We start from the raw sequence: 17,915 nt of genomic DNA on the forward strand, positions 1-17,915 counted from the left end.
TTCATGTATTTATTGTATTAGACCGAAGGCATTGTAACAATGGGCAGGACCCATTACTATTGGCGCTCAGAAAATACCTCACCAGACTCCATTCAGATTGCTGTAAAAAGCAGGGAATGAACCGCTGGGCCTATATACCCAAAAAAAGCCCGCTTAGTAGTGGCCACCGGGTCCTTTTTTTAGGTGACCAACATTTAAGTGACCCTAAGGCCCTCTGTATCTGATTTACATTACCTAAGAATGTATGAACTACTTAAGTTCCTGTGCTGTCAGCACAAGTCTTGTGTGGCTTATCTCAGCATGCATACCTTCCTTTTCAGTCTAATTCCCACCCCTGAATATAAGCCTCGCCCCCAAGGGCCTTGCAGATTGTTTAAATGGAACAATAATTTTTATTTTTAGTGTGTATGGGAATCATGTCTTTCTGATCTCAGTAAGGAGACATTTTATTAATTGTTTTGATGCTGGACAGCAAAGAGACCCATTTGGCTCATCAAGAGGGGAGATCCATATTATTTAAGTGTTAAGGATGAGTCTAAAAAAAATGGGCACTGTGTTTTTCTCCCCCACCCTCAATATTTAGGTTCTTTCCAGGATTGTGTTTTGTTGGTGTCAGTAAGGAGAGCTGCACCCCGCCTCGGCTCCTCCACACACACTGTATTAAGTTATTTTGCACAATTTAACGTACTGTCACTTTATAAGTGTTACTCCAGAAGTTTTTAAGATTTTTAATTTAAGAGCCTGTACATGGAGGGGCTGAGAAGGGATAGTTCTGGTGTGTATAATTGTGGGATATGTACTGCACTGCCCAGGGAATGGTGGCGCTCAAATAACAAAAAAAAATTGTGTCACCCATACCAACCAATGAGATGTCTCTCACTTACTGAGTACGTGTTCAGTTTTCTAAAACATACATGTTCCTTCTTTATCAACTGCCAGTTCTCAGCCTACAGGCTTTGTGTCACTGCTCTGCTTCTTGCTCTGGCTCCTCCTTAACTGCTCCTCCTCCTTGCTCATCCAGTTCTCCACCTCCTGCTATGGCTTCTCCTCCCACTGCCCCGCCTCTTGCTATTGCTCATACTTCCACTGCTCCACCTCCTGCTATTGCCACTCCTCCCACTGCCCTGCCTCTTGCTATTGCTCCTCCTCCAACTGCTCCACCTCCTGCTTTTGCTGCTCCTCCCACTGCTCCACCTCCTGCTATTGCTCCTCCTCCCACTGCTCCACCTCCTGCTATTGCTGCTCCTCCCACTGCTCTACCTCATGCTATTGCTCCTCCTCCCACTGCTCCACCTCTTGCTATTGCTCCTCCTTCCACTGCTCCACCTCCTGCTATTGCTCCTCCTTCCAGTGCTCCACCTCCTGCTATTGCTCCATCTTCTGCTATGGCTCCTCCTTCCACTGCTCCACCTCCTGCTATGGCTCCTCCTACCACTGCTCCACCTTTTGCTATTGCTTCTCCTTCCAGTGCTCCACCTCCTGCTATTGCTCCTCCTCCCACTGCTCCACCTCCTCCACCTCCTGCTATTGCTCCTCCTCCCACTGCTCCACCTCCTGCTATTGCTCCTCCTCCCACTGCTCCACCTCTTGCTATTGCTCCTCCTTCCGGTGCTCCACCTCCTGCTATTGCTTCTCCTCTAACTGCTCCGCCTCCTGCTGTTATTCCTCCTACTGCCTCCTGTTACTGCTCCTTCTTTTTCTACTACTTCTCTTCTTCTCTGCTCTTTGGACTACTAGTGAGCATCGGCACTCTCACCCCCTACCAATAAGCTATTTGCCTTTTCCTGGCTCCTCTCCTCCCCTTCCACACCCACCCACCCATTATACTCCCACCGCAAGCCTGATTTCTATGTCTACCTGGGCATGTGGTTATGTGGTGGTTACGTGGTTATGCATACAGGAATTCATTGGCACCAAGAACCGAAGCATGATTGGTTGTGACGGGTCACACACACACTTCTACCCTGGGTTAGTTTTCACAAATGAAATCTGATTTGTCAATAACTTGTATGGCTTGGTTTGTATATTGTAAATGATATTCTGTGTTTGGGGATTCTGTCCAAAATCTCCTCCCCATATATAAAGGAGAGCCTATGAAGGCAAGAAATGCTGCTCGCCATTTGCATTTTGGTGCATTGGCATTAAACTATGGAAGCCGTTTTTAGTTGCACTGCCACCATTGGTTGCAGGTTTATGTAGAAAAAAACATAATTGGATAAAAGCAAAGCAATGTCTCCCTTATGTGCAAAAAGGTTTTATAAACATCCATCAAAGCCCAAATCCAGCCATTTTTCTAGGTTTGCACTTCCATTTTTAGAGATATACCCTCACTTCCTGTTCCAGTGAAACAGGAAGTGATTAATATCTTTCCAATGGGGCACCAACAGCATCAAAGTGCTACAAGTTCTTCCCTCATCCTCTTCTTATTTCAGTGACAATAGCACTATCACTTTTATGTCCTGGTGTCACTTGGATAGGAAGTAAATGGGGCTCTTCCCAAATGGGGACACAGACAGCCATAAATAATTCTTTCTGCTTTCTGACTCTTGCAGAAAGTTGGTTTTATTGGCTCTAGATTATGGCTGGAGCTGGGCTTTGGTGTATTTAATGAAGACCTAGACTGCCATTGCTGATTCCAAATTACTCAAAATACTCAAATTACTTTTGGCCTGTCCATCAGAGTGAGGTCGAATGTGCGCTCTGGGTCATTGCTTTGGAAAGTTGTGAATCCATTGGATGGACATGACACCTGATTGACTGGTAAATTCAGGGGAGGTCAGAGTTGGTGGTCTGCCCCCTGGTTATCCAATTTCCTTGACTGGTGGTTTTGGTGAAAAAGTGCAACTGAAAAAACTTTTCAAACTTTTTGGTTTGCTCAGTAGATGAGATGGTGCAGAGTCAAAGATATGAAGTGCTGTGAGGAGCGGACTGAGGTTTCAGGATATGGGGAACATCCGTCACGCACAAGGTGACGTCACCATATGGACGTATATAGAATGTAAGGAATACACCACTAAACTCCTAAATTGAACATTTCCCCCATCAGATAAATCTACAAATCTGAATTTGGGGGACTCAAAGGTACTTTGCTGATTTGATGGCCCTTAGGAGCTCCTGACAACTCTGACCCTTAACTGGTCAAACATCCTTCCAGTAATACTTAGCTCTCCTGCAAAAAATCTGCAATGGTAGACGATTATGGGAGTACCTGCCTAGGCATCTGGTCACCTGATCTCTGACTCCTCCCCTGAAAAGAACTCTGTGCTATAGAGGACTGTGAACACCTACCTCGTTGTCTTCCAGTCCAGAAAATTCTTCAGCATTAATTGCTATATAATACACGGTTTTCCTGCCGTATACTTTTGTTTCTTCCTTCAATTTCTAAGGTCATATAGGACCCAGCCATCGGGAGGAGCCAGTGAGCTACTGCTCACTGGCTCCTCCCAATGGCTGGGTCCTTTATCACCATAGGTGGTGCAGATCTTCAGCACTTCCATAGGTGGCCAGTGCTGGAGAGGAGGAATGAAAGGAAGTGGTAGATTTGCTTAAATTGGGAAGGATTTGTCTTCGTAGAGATGGCAATTGGCCAGTACTGTGCACAGGCTAAGATCACATGACTAGATGTACATGGTGGTACAGCCTTAGAAGCCATGGCAGCGTTTTCAGGACATATAAAAAATTGAAAAGGATATTATTAAATTAGTCATCAGAATGGCCTAGAAAGTGGGGTCCTTTAGCTCTAGGTTCACATTAATTTGTCTAAATTCATGCTAATTTGACTATGCAAATTTTGGAGCTCCTCTGGGGCGGGGACTGACAGTTTCCTTGTAAGCTGCATTGAATATTTCTGGACTATAGAAAGCAATCCTCATAGCACTACTCAATATCTTTCTCTGCACCACCCAACAAAACATCTCATTCATCAAGACGGGAAAACGATGAGTATTCTAGTATTACCTAAATGTTTTATTCTTTACCTTTCCTTGTAAAGGGCACCTGTCATCACATTTCTGTTATTTTGTACATTGACTGGGAATTTCTATCATTGCCATGGTGGTGCTTGTTTCAAACTAGCTGAATTCTGGGTCAGCTTAGGAGATCGCTACCTCCACCGTATATATTGGACAGGTTCTCTTTGAGAAGCACTTTGATATGATATTTTTGTTTTCCATTGACAATACAATCCAGCCTATTTTCTAGCCACTGGCAGTGCAGATTTTAGATAGACTTGAAGACACTGTGTGTGTGAACGTGTGTCCATCGCTAATATTTATTAAAAATCTCCTGAAATCATGGCCATTGTATGCGTTTTCATTTTTGGGGACAGTTTTGCTATCATATATAATCAAATGCCATTCACAAATCAATAGAAAATCTTAGCACACACTGCAATCAATGCACAGCATTATACTGAAGAGGAGGGAAGATGAATGCCATTCATTGACAATGAGACACAGACAGCCACTAGGGGGAGCAGCTGTAAATGTTCTATTGTAATGTAGAAAATCATGCAAACCAAAAAGTAACAAAAAAACAAAACAAGTTTATACACAAAGATTAGAATAATACAGCATTACAGTACAACAGGAGAGGGTCAGAGACTGCAGAGATAGTACAGGGGACGGTCAGAGACTGCAAACATTGTACAGGAGACGGTCAGAGACTGCAGACATTGTACAGGGGACGGTCAGAGACTGCAGACATTGGTCAGAGACTGCAGACATTGGTCAGAGACTGCAGACATTGTACAGGAAATGGTCAGAGACTGCAGGCATTGTACAGGAGACGGTCAGAGACTGCAGACATTGTACAGGAAATGGGGAGACGGTCAGAGACTGCAGACATTGTACAGGAGATGATCAGAGACTGCAGGCATTGTACAGGAGACTGTCAGAGACTGCAAACATAGTACAGGAGACTGTCAGAGACTGCAGACATATTTCAGGTACACACAGCCCTGACCTCTACCCTATTGAATGCTTCCTGGATGGATTGGAATGCGGATCGCCTAATATTTCTTCTCGGGTTACATCAGAACCTGACCTCCAATGGACACTTGGTGTAACCCAGAACCGGGGGTCAGTTTTACATCAATGGAGTTTTAGTCCAGCAAGCTTATATAAGGTTGATAGCCCACAAAGGTGGCCATATTGTATATTATTGGATGAGGGGAAGATCCTTGATCTGGGGTAAAAAGTTTGCATGGCCACTCTTCTGGGCTGACTATGGCGCCTGGGCCATGATGGACACCCAATGAATGTGTCATGACGTTACATGTTACATTTGTGAATGGAACAAGCATAGATTGGAGGAGAATGCGGTCAACTTATCAAGGGCAGACAATTTCCAAAAGGGCAGTTCTGGAAGCGGTCCAATCTCCCCCCGGATACTAACCAGCTGCCAATACTATAGAGAAGCCCCAGAGCCCCTGACCTCCATGGCCCATGGGTAGCTATGCTGGAACCTTGGCATTGAGACTCCCCCGGGGAGCTGCCCTGCCTCATCCAATGTCACTCCATGCTTCTTAATCACCGTTTAGGCCCTGGCTCGGAAGGGGTTAATGTTTTTGATTGCCCTCTAGTCTTGTTTCCGCTGAGCTGGAAAGCAAAGACTCAGCACATCTGCATTATTAATGAGTTCTGAGCTTTTACGTTAACCCCCGGCTGCCTGCGAAGAACCACTGACTATTCCCATGACCCCGAGCGAAAGCACGGCCATGACGGTCAAGTGGACCTGCCATTCTGATGTTTGCGGAGGGCAGCTTTATGATCAAGAAAAGCAATCTTTGATGCCTGGCTGCTACCATGGCTGTAAGGAATTACAATATTGTATTAATTCTATGCTCATTATTTTGGGTTGGGAAGTGTTCTCAATAATTCATGCCCCTACCAAAATTTTTTCTAAACCTCCTGCACACACACAACAAATTCATATCAATGTTGTCACAAATGTTAAAAAAAAGATCAGCTTCTCACATTCCTGTGCAGCAGGGTTCAAACTAGTGAAAGAAGAAGCAGCACACTCAGCCAATTAGTAGAAGGAGACAGCAGAGATGAGCTCATCTGATTGTTGCTTCTTCTTGTCCAATCACAGCCTGGGGGAGGGACCAGACCTGTAAGTTGTACTGATCTGGATGCAATTAAAATCAGGTCTCCTGCCCTGTAATCTTTTGGCAGGTAATGCATGCATTTAATGATTTGCCTGGAGAACCTGGTAATTACCTTGCATGGTCATCCTTATTATTGCTCCACTACTCAGCAAATCACTGACCTGTAATGAGCATTTCAGGACGCCGTATGGCCGATGAAGGATCGGTATGACCCCCAAAAACCAACCCCCCTAAGAATTTCCTGGCGATGGCGGCTCCCATGCATGGTGGTATATAAGCCCCCTTAATAGATCTGAGCTCGGCGTCTGGCTCTCCCAAATAATTTGATTCTCCCTAATGCAAAATTCCAGCATCAGCCTCTCGCATTTCCGCTCTGCCGCCGCATTCCTGCTGCATCTCGCGGTTGAATTCTCACCGTCTACGTGTCGTGGTGTCTTCTCCCGCAGGGGATATTACTGGCTGGGCTATTAAACATCCTTTCCATTAGGACGTTGGATTGAATTATTCGCAGCCGTCACCTGGAGCCCAACAGAGCCGTCACAGCACAAAAAACGCAGCGGCGTAGATGGCATTCCAATTGGAAGAACTTTCACGAGACGACAAATAAACAAAATCTGCCAACTGAGATTGATCGCTGAAATCTCGCACGGCTCAACTGTAATGTTTAATATTGTAAAATATGATCCTGCCATGAAGGACTTTAATCAGGCACTTCTGGGTATAGGGTGACAACTTTTGTCCCTGGCTTCCATATCGTGATATTGCGTTGTCACCCAACTAGAAGTGACCATTTTACACCAGTATGATCTGCAAACCTGCCCTTAAAGAAGTGGCTGCAAAGTGGCAGCACTGAGATGTAATCCATGACAAGTACGATGACTTCTGCCACACTCCTGCACCTGGCTGTGGTAATATGATGAGGAATCCCAGGGGCATTATTGAGTGGCGCTTCCCCTTTGCCCCCTAATATTAAAAGGCACATGGCCTGATATGGTACACAAAGTGGGCGCACCATTTGCTGCCCTCTTTTTCTTGGCCAGCCGTGCACATACCTGGACAATGGATTTCTTGTAGTATTAGAGGAGCCATTTTTAATAAAAAGAAACCACATGCAGCTTTAAGGCATCCCAAGCATGTTTTTTCAGCATTGCACTTGAAGCCATATGAATGGACCCTCCACCCATTGTACTGTTTTTTTTGCATTGGGGACAGTCACATGACCCACCATGGCAGTGCCCAGCTCCCTATGCCAATTAGTCCTAAAAATGTCCGGAATTTACAACATTCATCCCATTCACCCTTATAGAGTTCAATGAACCTCAACCAGGTTTCTCCAAATCCAGAAAATTGTCTGATGATCCCAATCTACATAAACTCAGCCCCAATGTAACTGAAGAACTCTGCGTGTCTGCACACTGAACAGCGCCGCATGGATTGGCTTCACAGAAGCTAATTACACGCAGCACTGCACACATGCAACACGCAACATATGGAGCCCAAACAGGTTCTTGTCTGCAAGATAGGCCAAGCTGAATCTACGGAGACTGAAATCCTGCCGCAAACCCCCCAAAACCTGTGCAGATGGCGATAAGCGGCGCTGCGGGGAGGGCAAGGGATAACGGCTGCGCAGTTTGGGATTAATGAGGATCGCCTGCCATGGTCAGTCCATGAAAGGGTCAAAGTCTTGACGATGGCCTACTGACGTGGCATGATGACGTTTTCCAAAACGGTTGACAATTTCTGTGGGGGCGAATGGGTACCCTATGCTTTTTGGGGGAACAATGAAGCTCAACAAATTTATGTAAATTGATCCAAAATGATGGCCAATGCCTGCAAAAAAATTGGGGGGCAGATGGATACCCTGTTTTTTTTTTTTTGGGGACAATGCAGCTCAACAAATTTAAGTAAATTATTCCAAAATTAAATTAAGGAGCGGGGTGGATGGGTACCCTGTCTTTGTTGGGGTAACAATGCAGTTCAACACATTTATGTAAATTAATCTAAAATGATGGCCAATGCCTGCAAAAATTTGGGAGGCAGATGGGTACCCCGTCTTTTTTGGGGAATAGTACAGCTCAACAAATTTATGTAAATATGTATCCAAAATGACCAAAAAACTACATGTATGTAAATGTCTTTCCAGAATGATGGCCAATTTCTGGAAAAAATTGGGAGGGAGATGGGTTCTTTATCCATTTTGGGGGGCGGGGGACAATGCAGTTGAACAAATTTATGTAAATATGTATCCAAAATAATGATCAATTCCTACAGAAATTAGGGAGGTGGATTGGTACCTTATCTTTTTTGGGGGAACAATGCAACACAACAATTTATCTAAACATCCTTCCAAAATGATGAACAACTTCTGCATAAATTTGGTGTTCATGGGTACCCTGTCGTTTTTGGGTGAAAATGCAGCTCAACCAATTTATGTAAATGTATCAATTTGGCAAAAACTGGACACAGATCTTGGTATCAGCTCATTGCAAAAATTCAAATCTGCACTTAAGGCTCCATATTGGAAAAATCCAATCCACAAGCCTAGATTGTAAGCTTTTCTGGGCTTGCTGCCCATGGCTAGCGTTAAACGTCATCCTGGCATCCATATGTCGTCAAGGTACGCCGGCGTTACGTAAATGGATGGTAGTAGTACGCCTGATGCGGTGGCCTCATCCGCTGACGTAGCCAACACACATGTGCGGAGCTGGATTCAGCACCAAGGACAGGGACCAGCCTTGCATACAAATGTGTAGAGTATAGAAGGAGCACTGCAGCAGCATCAGCACCAAATGTGAGCAGCATCCGGCACTACGTCCTCCCCATCTCTATCTCTGTCTCATCAATGCAGAGCAGAGACACAGAGGGAGGGACAAAGCACATTCAGGAAAAAGGGAGATATGACAGTGATAAAGCAAGGAAGAGACAAGGGAAAGTGACGGGGAGGGAGGAGAGAGGACTGGACAGGGTGGGAGAAAGGCAGATAGAAATAAAGAAAGGGGGTGGTGGGTGGGGGAGGGAGGCGACAGGACAGCTTAGGGTAACCAGCGCAGGCAGAAGCCCATACGGAGGGTCTGTCTCCTAGGGAGACGGTAAGGGGGGATACACCGCATTGCGTTGCATGGGCAAATCACAGCCGCTCCAGGAAATCCCTGACTAGGAGACGGTTACCTGGCTGGGGTCCCTCGCCGCCAACCACCTGCACCTGAGCCCGACCGGCATCGCCGAGAGTCAACAGAGGCCGGGAGAGCGAGGCGAAGACAGGCAAGTAACACCTTTCACTGACAATTCTCGGCGTGCCGCATACACCGAAGATGAGTTAACGGTGGAGAGGGGGAGATACTGCAGAGAGGAGGAGGCTGGTGAGGACGGAGAGGCCGGAATCAGCTGTGCAAAATGCTGAGGATTTGGGAAATGGGGGGTTATGGAAAAATTTAAAAGTAACGAAGGTTGGCACCATGGTATCACCGAACGTAGTCAAAGAATGTACAGCCACTCCGAAAGTGAAATAGGAAGAGTGGAAGGATGGAGAAAGGGTATCAAGGTGCAGGGGCTTGGGTTCTAAAGGGGGGCAGGCAGGACGGGATGACGAGGAAAGTGTCAAGGTAGCACTGAGATAAACAGAGGTGAGTCCGGCAGGATGGGGCGGTCGGGGTAAAGGGATGGCCAATGAAAAATTTCAGGACTCATGGAAAGATTTGGAAAGTAAAGCAGACAAGATGGGGTGATGGAGAAGCATTGACCAAAAAAACAGAACAGATGAGATGGGAAGGTTTAGGGGGGCAGTGATTGGGTGCTAGGGTGCCATTAAATGGGGGAGAAGAGGAAGATGATGCAAGCAGGACAGGTAGGGGAATCACCAAATAATGGCATGCAGTCATGGGGACAATTTTGTAGCTAGGATGGGGTAATGGGAATAATGGTGGCAAGGTACTACATAGCATGAGGATGGGATGGGGTAAAAGTTATGGGTACTGGTGTGGATGTAGGGATAGAACAGATTTAAAAAGTAGTGCAGGGAGGGGAGGGTAATGGGGATTATTCATTTGTATCACTTAAAATGAGAAATGGAAACTTATATGGGAGAGATGGGATGGTGGGGTATAGTAATGGGGTACCACTCAGCAAAAGGCATGAGAAAATGAATGAAGAGGAGATGGTAGGTGAATGATGGGGTACCACTCATGTGTAAGGAAAAGCAGCAGGATGGGGGCAGTGATGGGGTACCACTCATGTGTAAGGAAAAGCAGCAGGATGGGGGCAGTGATGGGGTACCACTCAGCAATTGGCATGGAGAAATTGATGCAGAGGGGATGGTAGGGGAATAATGGGGTACCACTCATGTATAAACAGATACAGGCAGGATGGGGGCAGTGATGGGGTACCAATTACATGTATAGAGGAACACTGGAAGGTTTCGGGGCAGTGATGGGGTACCACTCAGCAGGAGACATGTGTAAAGGGAAACAGAAAAGATATGGGGACAGCAATGGTGCAACTCAGCCTTAGAGATGTGAAAAGTCATGCAGGCAGGATGGGGTTTAGTAATGAGTACCATTCATCAGAAGGCATGCAGGCAGGATGGGGACAATGATGGGTACCATTCATCAGTAGACATGCAGGCTGGATGGGGACAATGATGGGTACCATTCATCAGAAGACATTTACAGAGATGCAGGCAGTATGAGGAGTAGCAATCATCAGAAGACATGCCAGCAGGATGGGTACAATGATGGGTATAACTCAGCAGGAGACATATATAGATATGCAGGCAGGATGGGGACATTGACATCAGGAGACATGCAGGCAGTATGAGGGGTACCAATCATCAGAAGACATGCCAGCAGGATGGGTACAATGATGGGTATAACTCAGCAGGAGACAAATATAGATATGCAGGGAGGATGGGGACATTGATGGGTACCATTCATCAGAAGGCATGCAGGCAGGATGGGGACAATGATGGGTACCATTCATCAGGAGACATATACAGAGATGCAGGCAGTATGGGGGGTAGTGATGGGAACCATTCAGCAGGAGACATGTAAAGAGAATCATAAAACAATTGGGGACAGCAATGGAGCAACTCAGAGATGTGAAAGTCATGCAGGCAGGATGGTGGAAAGTAGTAGGGTGCCCTTGGGCATGGGAGATGTGGAATTAAATGGGCATGAAAGAGGGAAGAGGGGCAAAGATGGAGTAGGACCCAACAAGATAAATGTGGAAGTAAGGCAAGATGGGGGTGAGAGTGATGAGATACCACTCAGCTGATGCAGAAAGTAATGAAGGCAGGATGAAGGAACAATGATGGGACGCAGGGTGAAGAACCAGTAATGGGGCAATACTGAACAGAGGAAGGTGGAAAGTATTGTTGGTGGGTAGCATCAGGGTACCACTCAGCAGGATAGACATCTAGAGCTGGAAAGAAGTAAGATGTTCCTAAGCAGGAGAGATGTGGAATGATACGGACAAGGGAAGGAGGGCAAAGATGGAGTATCACTTATTAAGATAAAAGTGGAAGTGAGGCATGATAGGGGGTGAGAGTGATGCAGAAAGTAATGAAGGCAGGATGAAGACCCAGTAATGGGGTACCAATGAACAGTCGGTAGGACGAAGGTGGAAAGTGATGTTGCTAGGATGGTGGACAATGTCAGGGTAGCACTCAGCAGGGGAGATGTGGAACCTTAGGCAGGCAGGAGGAAGGGGTGAGGGTAACATGGATGGAATGTCACCCAAAGAAGGAAATTTGGAAAGTGAAGCAGCCAAGGTGAGGGGGGTAATTATGAAGCACCATTCAGCAGAAGTGATGAGGCAAGATAAGAGAAGAGTAATGGGACAAATGATGAAGAACCTTTAATGTTGTGCCACTAAGCAGTAGAAAAGTGGAAAGTTTGGTAGGATGGTGGACAATGCCAGGGTACCACTCAGCAGCAGGGTAAGGGATGGGGGTATTATGCAGGCAGGGGTGGGGGTAACATGGATGGAATGCCACCCAACAGAAGAAATACGAGAAGTGGAAAGTGAGGCAGCCATGATGAAGGGGCAATGATGAGGTACAACACAATGGAAAGTAATGTTGGTAGGATGGGGGGCAATGCCAGGGTACCACTCAGCAGCAAAGATGTGGAGAATGATGCAGGCAGGATACAGGGATACCAATGGGGTACCACACATAGGCAGAAATGGGAAATGCTGGTAGGTAGACAGGATAAAAATTGGTTGTCATTTAGCACTGGAACATAATATAGACATGGTGGGGGGCTATTTAGAGTTACAATGACGTTAGGAGGATGGTGGAGAGTACACAGAGGTTATGAATGTCATGCATGCTCCATGAAGCCAATATTGGGCGACTGACAAGTGTTCGGTGTCTAGTTGTTTAACCATTTCCCAACATTTAGATACAATTCTATTATTTTTTATTTCAAGCTTTTTAAATATTGTCGTTATCATCATTGTGTGCGATGGATGGAGGGTTTGGCTTTTTGTGATGACTTAGTGCTGAGCATGCAGTTCATGAGGAATCCTTCTAATGATTTCTGGGCAGTGGAGGAGACAGAATGGAACGGATGGGAAAGTGGAGGACAATGTCAGAGCAACACAATGGATGCAGAATAAGGGAAGCAAAAATATGGGAATTGGAAAATAATTTTTCTTTGAATATATAATATAACATAATATAATATAATATAACATAAAATAATATAATATAACATAATATAATATAATACTATGATGAAGTACCTCTGTTCTTTTTTAATTCCATTTCTTGAGGCCAGACAAAACTTTTTTTTATAGTTGTGGATAGAGTGTGCCAGGCATGGGAGCTCCATCAAACTTGGACCTTCTCATCAGTCCTGGTGACTGCTGTCAGAAGGAACATTCACCAAAAATCCACACCGGATTGATGGACTCTGGCTGGTGTATGGTAGTTAAATAAAAACCCTTCAGAGACCACAGAGGGTCATGGAGATATTTGGAGACCCAAGCAAGATGCTTGGATGATCAGGGGGAAAAAGGACGATTGAAAATTAAGGGTTCTATGATAAGGGTAACAATGGGGCATCACGGATCAGCTGAAAGCCATTATTTAGAAATAAACAGGATGACTTTATACCATGGAGATATTGATAAAGATTTATACATTGATGTAAGAGAGATGTGGACGGGGGAGGCCCCTCGTAAAAACTGTTAGAGCCCTGGACCTTTATGTGGCAAATACTTTTCAGATCCAAATAAGGTCAGCTAAAAAAAAAGTAATAGGAAGGTAGTCAAGCCCCGATGAAGGAGATGGTGAAGCCCTGAAACGTGTTGGATACATTAGGTGACATGCTTTGGTGCTTTTATCATTGGAGCATTTTAAACTGCCAAGTATAGGGACAGAGAAGTATAAAGAAATGTTGAAAGTGATGCAAGTTGAGATGATTGGTGGCACCAAGCACCATCACAAGGTTTGACAAATGCTGCCATCAGGATAGGGGCAGCCCAAGGGGTAGAATTTGGGAGTAGTGCAAAGTTGTAGACAGGTGCATAGAAGGAAAATTGGGAAGTGATCCAGACAGGACGGGTTAAGGGTGTTGAAATGAGCCGATTGGTGGCATCAACCAAAGTCGCAGCGGTTTGCAATAATTCGGGCAGGATGGGGGCAGTAGAGTCCTATGGCCTAGTAGAGGATGATCTGGGGTAATTAATATTGGAAATCTGGGAGAATTAAAATGTGCATATGCTGAGGTTACAAATATTTGGGAAGTGATGTACTTTGTGGAGATAGAACCCGGGCACCACAGGGCAGGAGATGGATGTACTGAAGGCAGGTCACGGGTCGGTGCATCAGCTGCAAGGTCACAGCTATCCTAACACCTTCCTGAGCACAGCCGGTGTCTCCAGACTGCAGTGCCCAATAACTGCAGTGCCTGTAAAATAAACACAACAACTCTATCTGGCGTAAGGCAATGCCAGCCTGGGACTCAGCAGTCACCGAGTCACAAGGACAATCAGCTTTATTTCACCGGGCAATGCAAAGGACGCAGAGGATGCACAAAGAGCAGCTATCTCCACCATAATCCAGAATTTGCCAAAACCCAGAGAGACAAAAATATAGTAAAAATCTGCAGCTTATCCTAAAAATAGATAGAGAGTGACAAGATTTCCTGCGTCCGCTAGACAATTTGATAAAGATTGAGTAGCAAGATGCAGCGTGCGGATTATATAATGCAATGGAATTATTTTTAGGCTGCAAATGCAGTTCTGAGTTTTCCTGGGATGCAAATCTTCCCAAGAGCAATGCAAGATGTTTTTATGTTTTTTATGTGTTGTCTGTTATCAGGACGCTTTAATATGAATTAAAAAAACTGATGCAACAAACAAGCAGCATGTAAAACAATGGTAACCTGATGGTATCAATGGGCTGGAATATTATCTCTATGATTGGGTGCATGCAATTTTTTATGATCTATCAACAATCGCATTTTCATCAGGATTTATATAGCGCCAACATATTACGCAGCGCTGTACATTAAATAGGGCTTGCAAATGACAGACAAATACACAGGAGGAGAGGACCCTGCCCCGAAGAGCTTACAATCTAGGAGGTGGGGGGAAGTATCACACAAAAGGAGGGGGGATATGGAATGGCGGGGGAGTAGTGAGGGTTTAGGAGACAGAAGAAGACGGGTAGGTGAGAGTGAAGCGTTGGGTTTTGAGTTCTCTTTTAAAGGAGCAGAAAGTAGGAGCAAGCCGAATAGGACGAGGAAGACCAGACCCTCAATGTGCATCAATGCAACAAATGCAACCATACATATGAATTAGAGTCATTAAAAATTATGGGTAACCTGTGCACATGCATTGATGGGCATTATAATAACGAAAAATGTGTAGCTACATATAGTGATGGGCCCTTAAGCCCATGCATGCATTTAAAAGTATACAGCAGCGCATGAGCACAGGTTCATCATGGATTTCATTATCTCTCATTCTATGCAAACCAATGGAATGCAGTGGCTGAAAAAGTTAAATTCTGATGTGGTATGTGTTAGGATCTGTGGTCCAATGCAACATGCTTTAACACATAGAATACAGCAGCAATGCACAGGTGCAGGATTTGTGCATTTTTAATGGCCCATAAAAATCCCAGTTTTGAGTTTCCTTTTCTGATTTTGCAATGAATCGCACATATAAAATACACATAAATAGCACATAGGTGAGTGATAAAAAAAAACACAGAAATGCATGCAGTTACCTTTGTTACAATGGTGCATTACTGCGCCCTTCTTATAATAATAGAAAATGATCGGTTATAAATCCAATCTGCCCAGCTAAAAAATTATTTGCATTTGTCCAGTGCTCTGTCACATGACCAGTGCCTCGGCATTGGTCACATAATCCCTATATGGACTGTTAAAAAAAACGAGGGGAGGTTTGCTCAACCCGAAAATCAACCGTCAGGCATTCCATGGCGTTTGCATGCGATTGATCAAAACAGTTGATTAACCTCAAAGTCTTTTTATTATAATCAGAGAACCTGGAGGTCCAGTTGCAGTTTTTGGGCTGTCAATCGCAAACTGCGGTCTCAACCACTAGAATAAAAAATTGTGTGAACAAACTCCTCTGTGATGAAGAGGAAATCAATACCAATGCACAATGTAATACACAAAATGCGAATGTGCATGAAGAGGGGGAGGGGACGGTGCTTAGTAATGATTGCAGGGAATTGGTGCATGGAAGCGCTATGGACGCCTCTGTAGAGAATCTGTAAATCTTTGCAAGTAGCAGGAAAAAAAAATTACCCAATCCTCATAAATCACCGCAAATATAATTGCTATTGCTTTCATTTTAATTGATAATGCAATATTTTTAGCATTTGCTTTATTACATCTGCAGTGCTGACGAGGCCGCAGTGTCGTCTCTTCTTTTATTTGTTGGGGTCAAGCTGGTAATAAGGAGAATAAAGAATTATCAATATTTAACTTTTATACTTTTATGCTATAAAGTTTTGAATCTTTGTTTGTATATATCACTATGGGTTCTGTTAATAAATTATTCCCCCTGTCAATGTATTCATAATATTTATTTCCCATTCATTTCCTATTGTAACAGCCGTGTACATATGATGATTGGCCACTAGGTGGCAGAACGAGTCATTGGTTTAATAGGAGACTTGTAGAGAGATCTGTCAGCCAATTTCAGAGGAATTGGATGGGGGAATCATTTATAAATAGAGCCAAATATTTAATACAATAATATGTCATTCTATAGTTCCTCATTACATGCTCAGGCTCTGCTTAAAATTGTAGCCCAGTGATTGTGCTGTTACTTTGCACAATGCCATTCTTTGTGGTCTATTTATAAAGCAGTGAATCTGACGTTCACTTTTTTGCAGATATATGAATTTATCATGGCTGTGAAAGATTCTCCACGAAAGGAAATCCGATGAATGGGAGATTTGCTACTTTATAAATAGGGACCCCTAGGCACTTTGCTTTCCCTTGAAAGCCCAATCAGTTTAGGACGCCTTTCAGACTCTCAGCTGCTCCTATTCAACTGTACGGGGGCAATTGGGAACTGCTTTTGTGTACCGGTTTGCACATGGTTGCATTTGTGCTGTGGTCAGAAGAGGCCATGCCCTCCCTCCTATAGAGGAAGAACAGCACCCACCACTGGAAATGCAAGAATAATGAGGGCAACTGTGCTGACCGGTGGTGTTTGCCACCCTTGCATGCATAGCAGCAGTTTGCTTAGTGCCTGGAAGTGGCTAATTGTGCAATTTTCAACCTCAACTCAGCTGCAGCCTCACAGAAGAAATGCAAAGTCTTGGGACTCTGCTCAGACCCGCAGGGAAACTTCATGGCTGGCAGAGGCCAAGATAGGCAAGCTGCACCAGGTGTAACAAGATTTCATAGAGCTGCGGCTGTGATCTTCAGGCAACAACAGTGCAGCCAGAAATGACATGATGGTTTTGGTAAGCACGGCACAATTTGTCACAGCTGCATGTAGACACAGGGTGCCAAACTCCCATTCATATGAATGGGGGAGGTTGGGACCCAGATTGAGCCTGTGACAGAATGTTGCGGCTTGCTCCAGGGCCAAAACGGCCCTTATAGTTGGTTTCCTTTAGAGAGCAGCTGCAGCTGGAGTAGACAATCTATCCCTGGCCGGCTTGTTGCAGAGAAGGACCCTTACTCTCTGCTCTCTTTTGTTGATTCTGGTCTCTTTGCAGTGGTGCAAAGCCCCCGGATGTGTAAGACCTATAGCTCTTAAATCAGCAAAGTTCATAGCCCCTGCTGATTGGAGAGCTCTTGCATGGGAGGGGACAGACATCTGCAGAGAGACTACTGCTTCCATAGTAAGATCAAGGCTTTTTCTGGTGGACATAGGGAGGTGAAAAGTGTGCAGCTGCAGGACAACCTCAGACCCACCTTAGCCAGCAGGGGTCCCTAATGAGTTTAGCAGAGGGGCCCCAAGTCAGTTCTGCACATAAGCCCACTGCTGGCTACTTCCCCCACTGGTCATAGGGTCAGCCAGTCATATAGTAATTAGAACAGCAGTCGGCTCCTTTAATTCTCACATGACAGGTTCTCTTTAAAGGGCTCCTTCACTGAGTCATATTTCTTCATGTGTGACAAGTGATCGTTCCCTACAGGCCAGGCAAAGAGGAGAACATTGATCTGTGCAATGATCTGACCCTTTCTCCTTTATTTTTATTGATGCAAAAATGTGCAGACACAGGAGGCCTCCAGTGCTCTGCAGGATGAATGCACAGTCATGGGACATGTGGTTCCTCAACTCTGAGACTTGTGGTTCCTCAGCTCTG

The 17,915-nt window shown here is 44.9% G+C and overlaps 2 protein-coding genes across 2 annotated transcripts in view; both read left to right on the forward strand.

The window, feature by feature from the left end:
* Nucleotides 1-914: 914 nt before the first annotated feature.
* On the forward strand, nucleotides 915-4,295 carry LOC140341041 (uncharacterized). The gene has a single exon (XM_072426552.1). The coding sequence runs from the start codon at nucleotides 915-917 to the stop codon at nucleotides 1,767-1,769; it is 855 nt and encodes a 284-aa protein (XP_072282653.1). The 3' UTR covers nucleotides 1,770-4,295.
* A 4,843-nt stretch (nucleotides 4,296-9,138) lies between these two features.
* The window catches only part of SCN1B (sodium voltage-gated channel beta subunit 1), a 28,411-nt gene continuing 19,634 nt past the window's right edge, over nucleotides 9,139-17,915 (forward strand). Inside the window, exon 1 of the mRNA XM_072426144.1 lies at nucleotides 9,139-9,370. The gene's annotated coding sequence lies outside the window, so the exon portion shown is untranslated. The remainder of the gene's footprint in view (nucleotides 9,371-17,915) is intronic.

Source organism: Pyxicephalus adspersus, chromosome 11 (genome assembly GCF_032062135.1).
Source record: "Pyxicephalus adspersus chromosome 11, UCB_Pads_2.0, whole genome shotgun sequence".
Classification (NCBI taxonomy): Eukaryota; Metazoa; Chordata; class Amphibia; order Anura; family Pyxicephalidae; genus Pyxicephalus; species Pyxicephalus adspersus.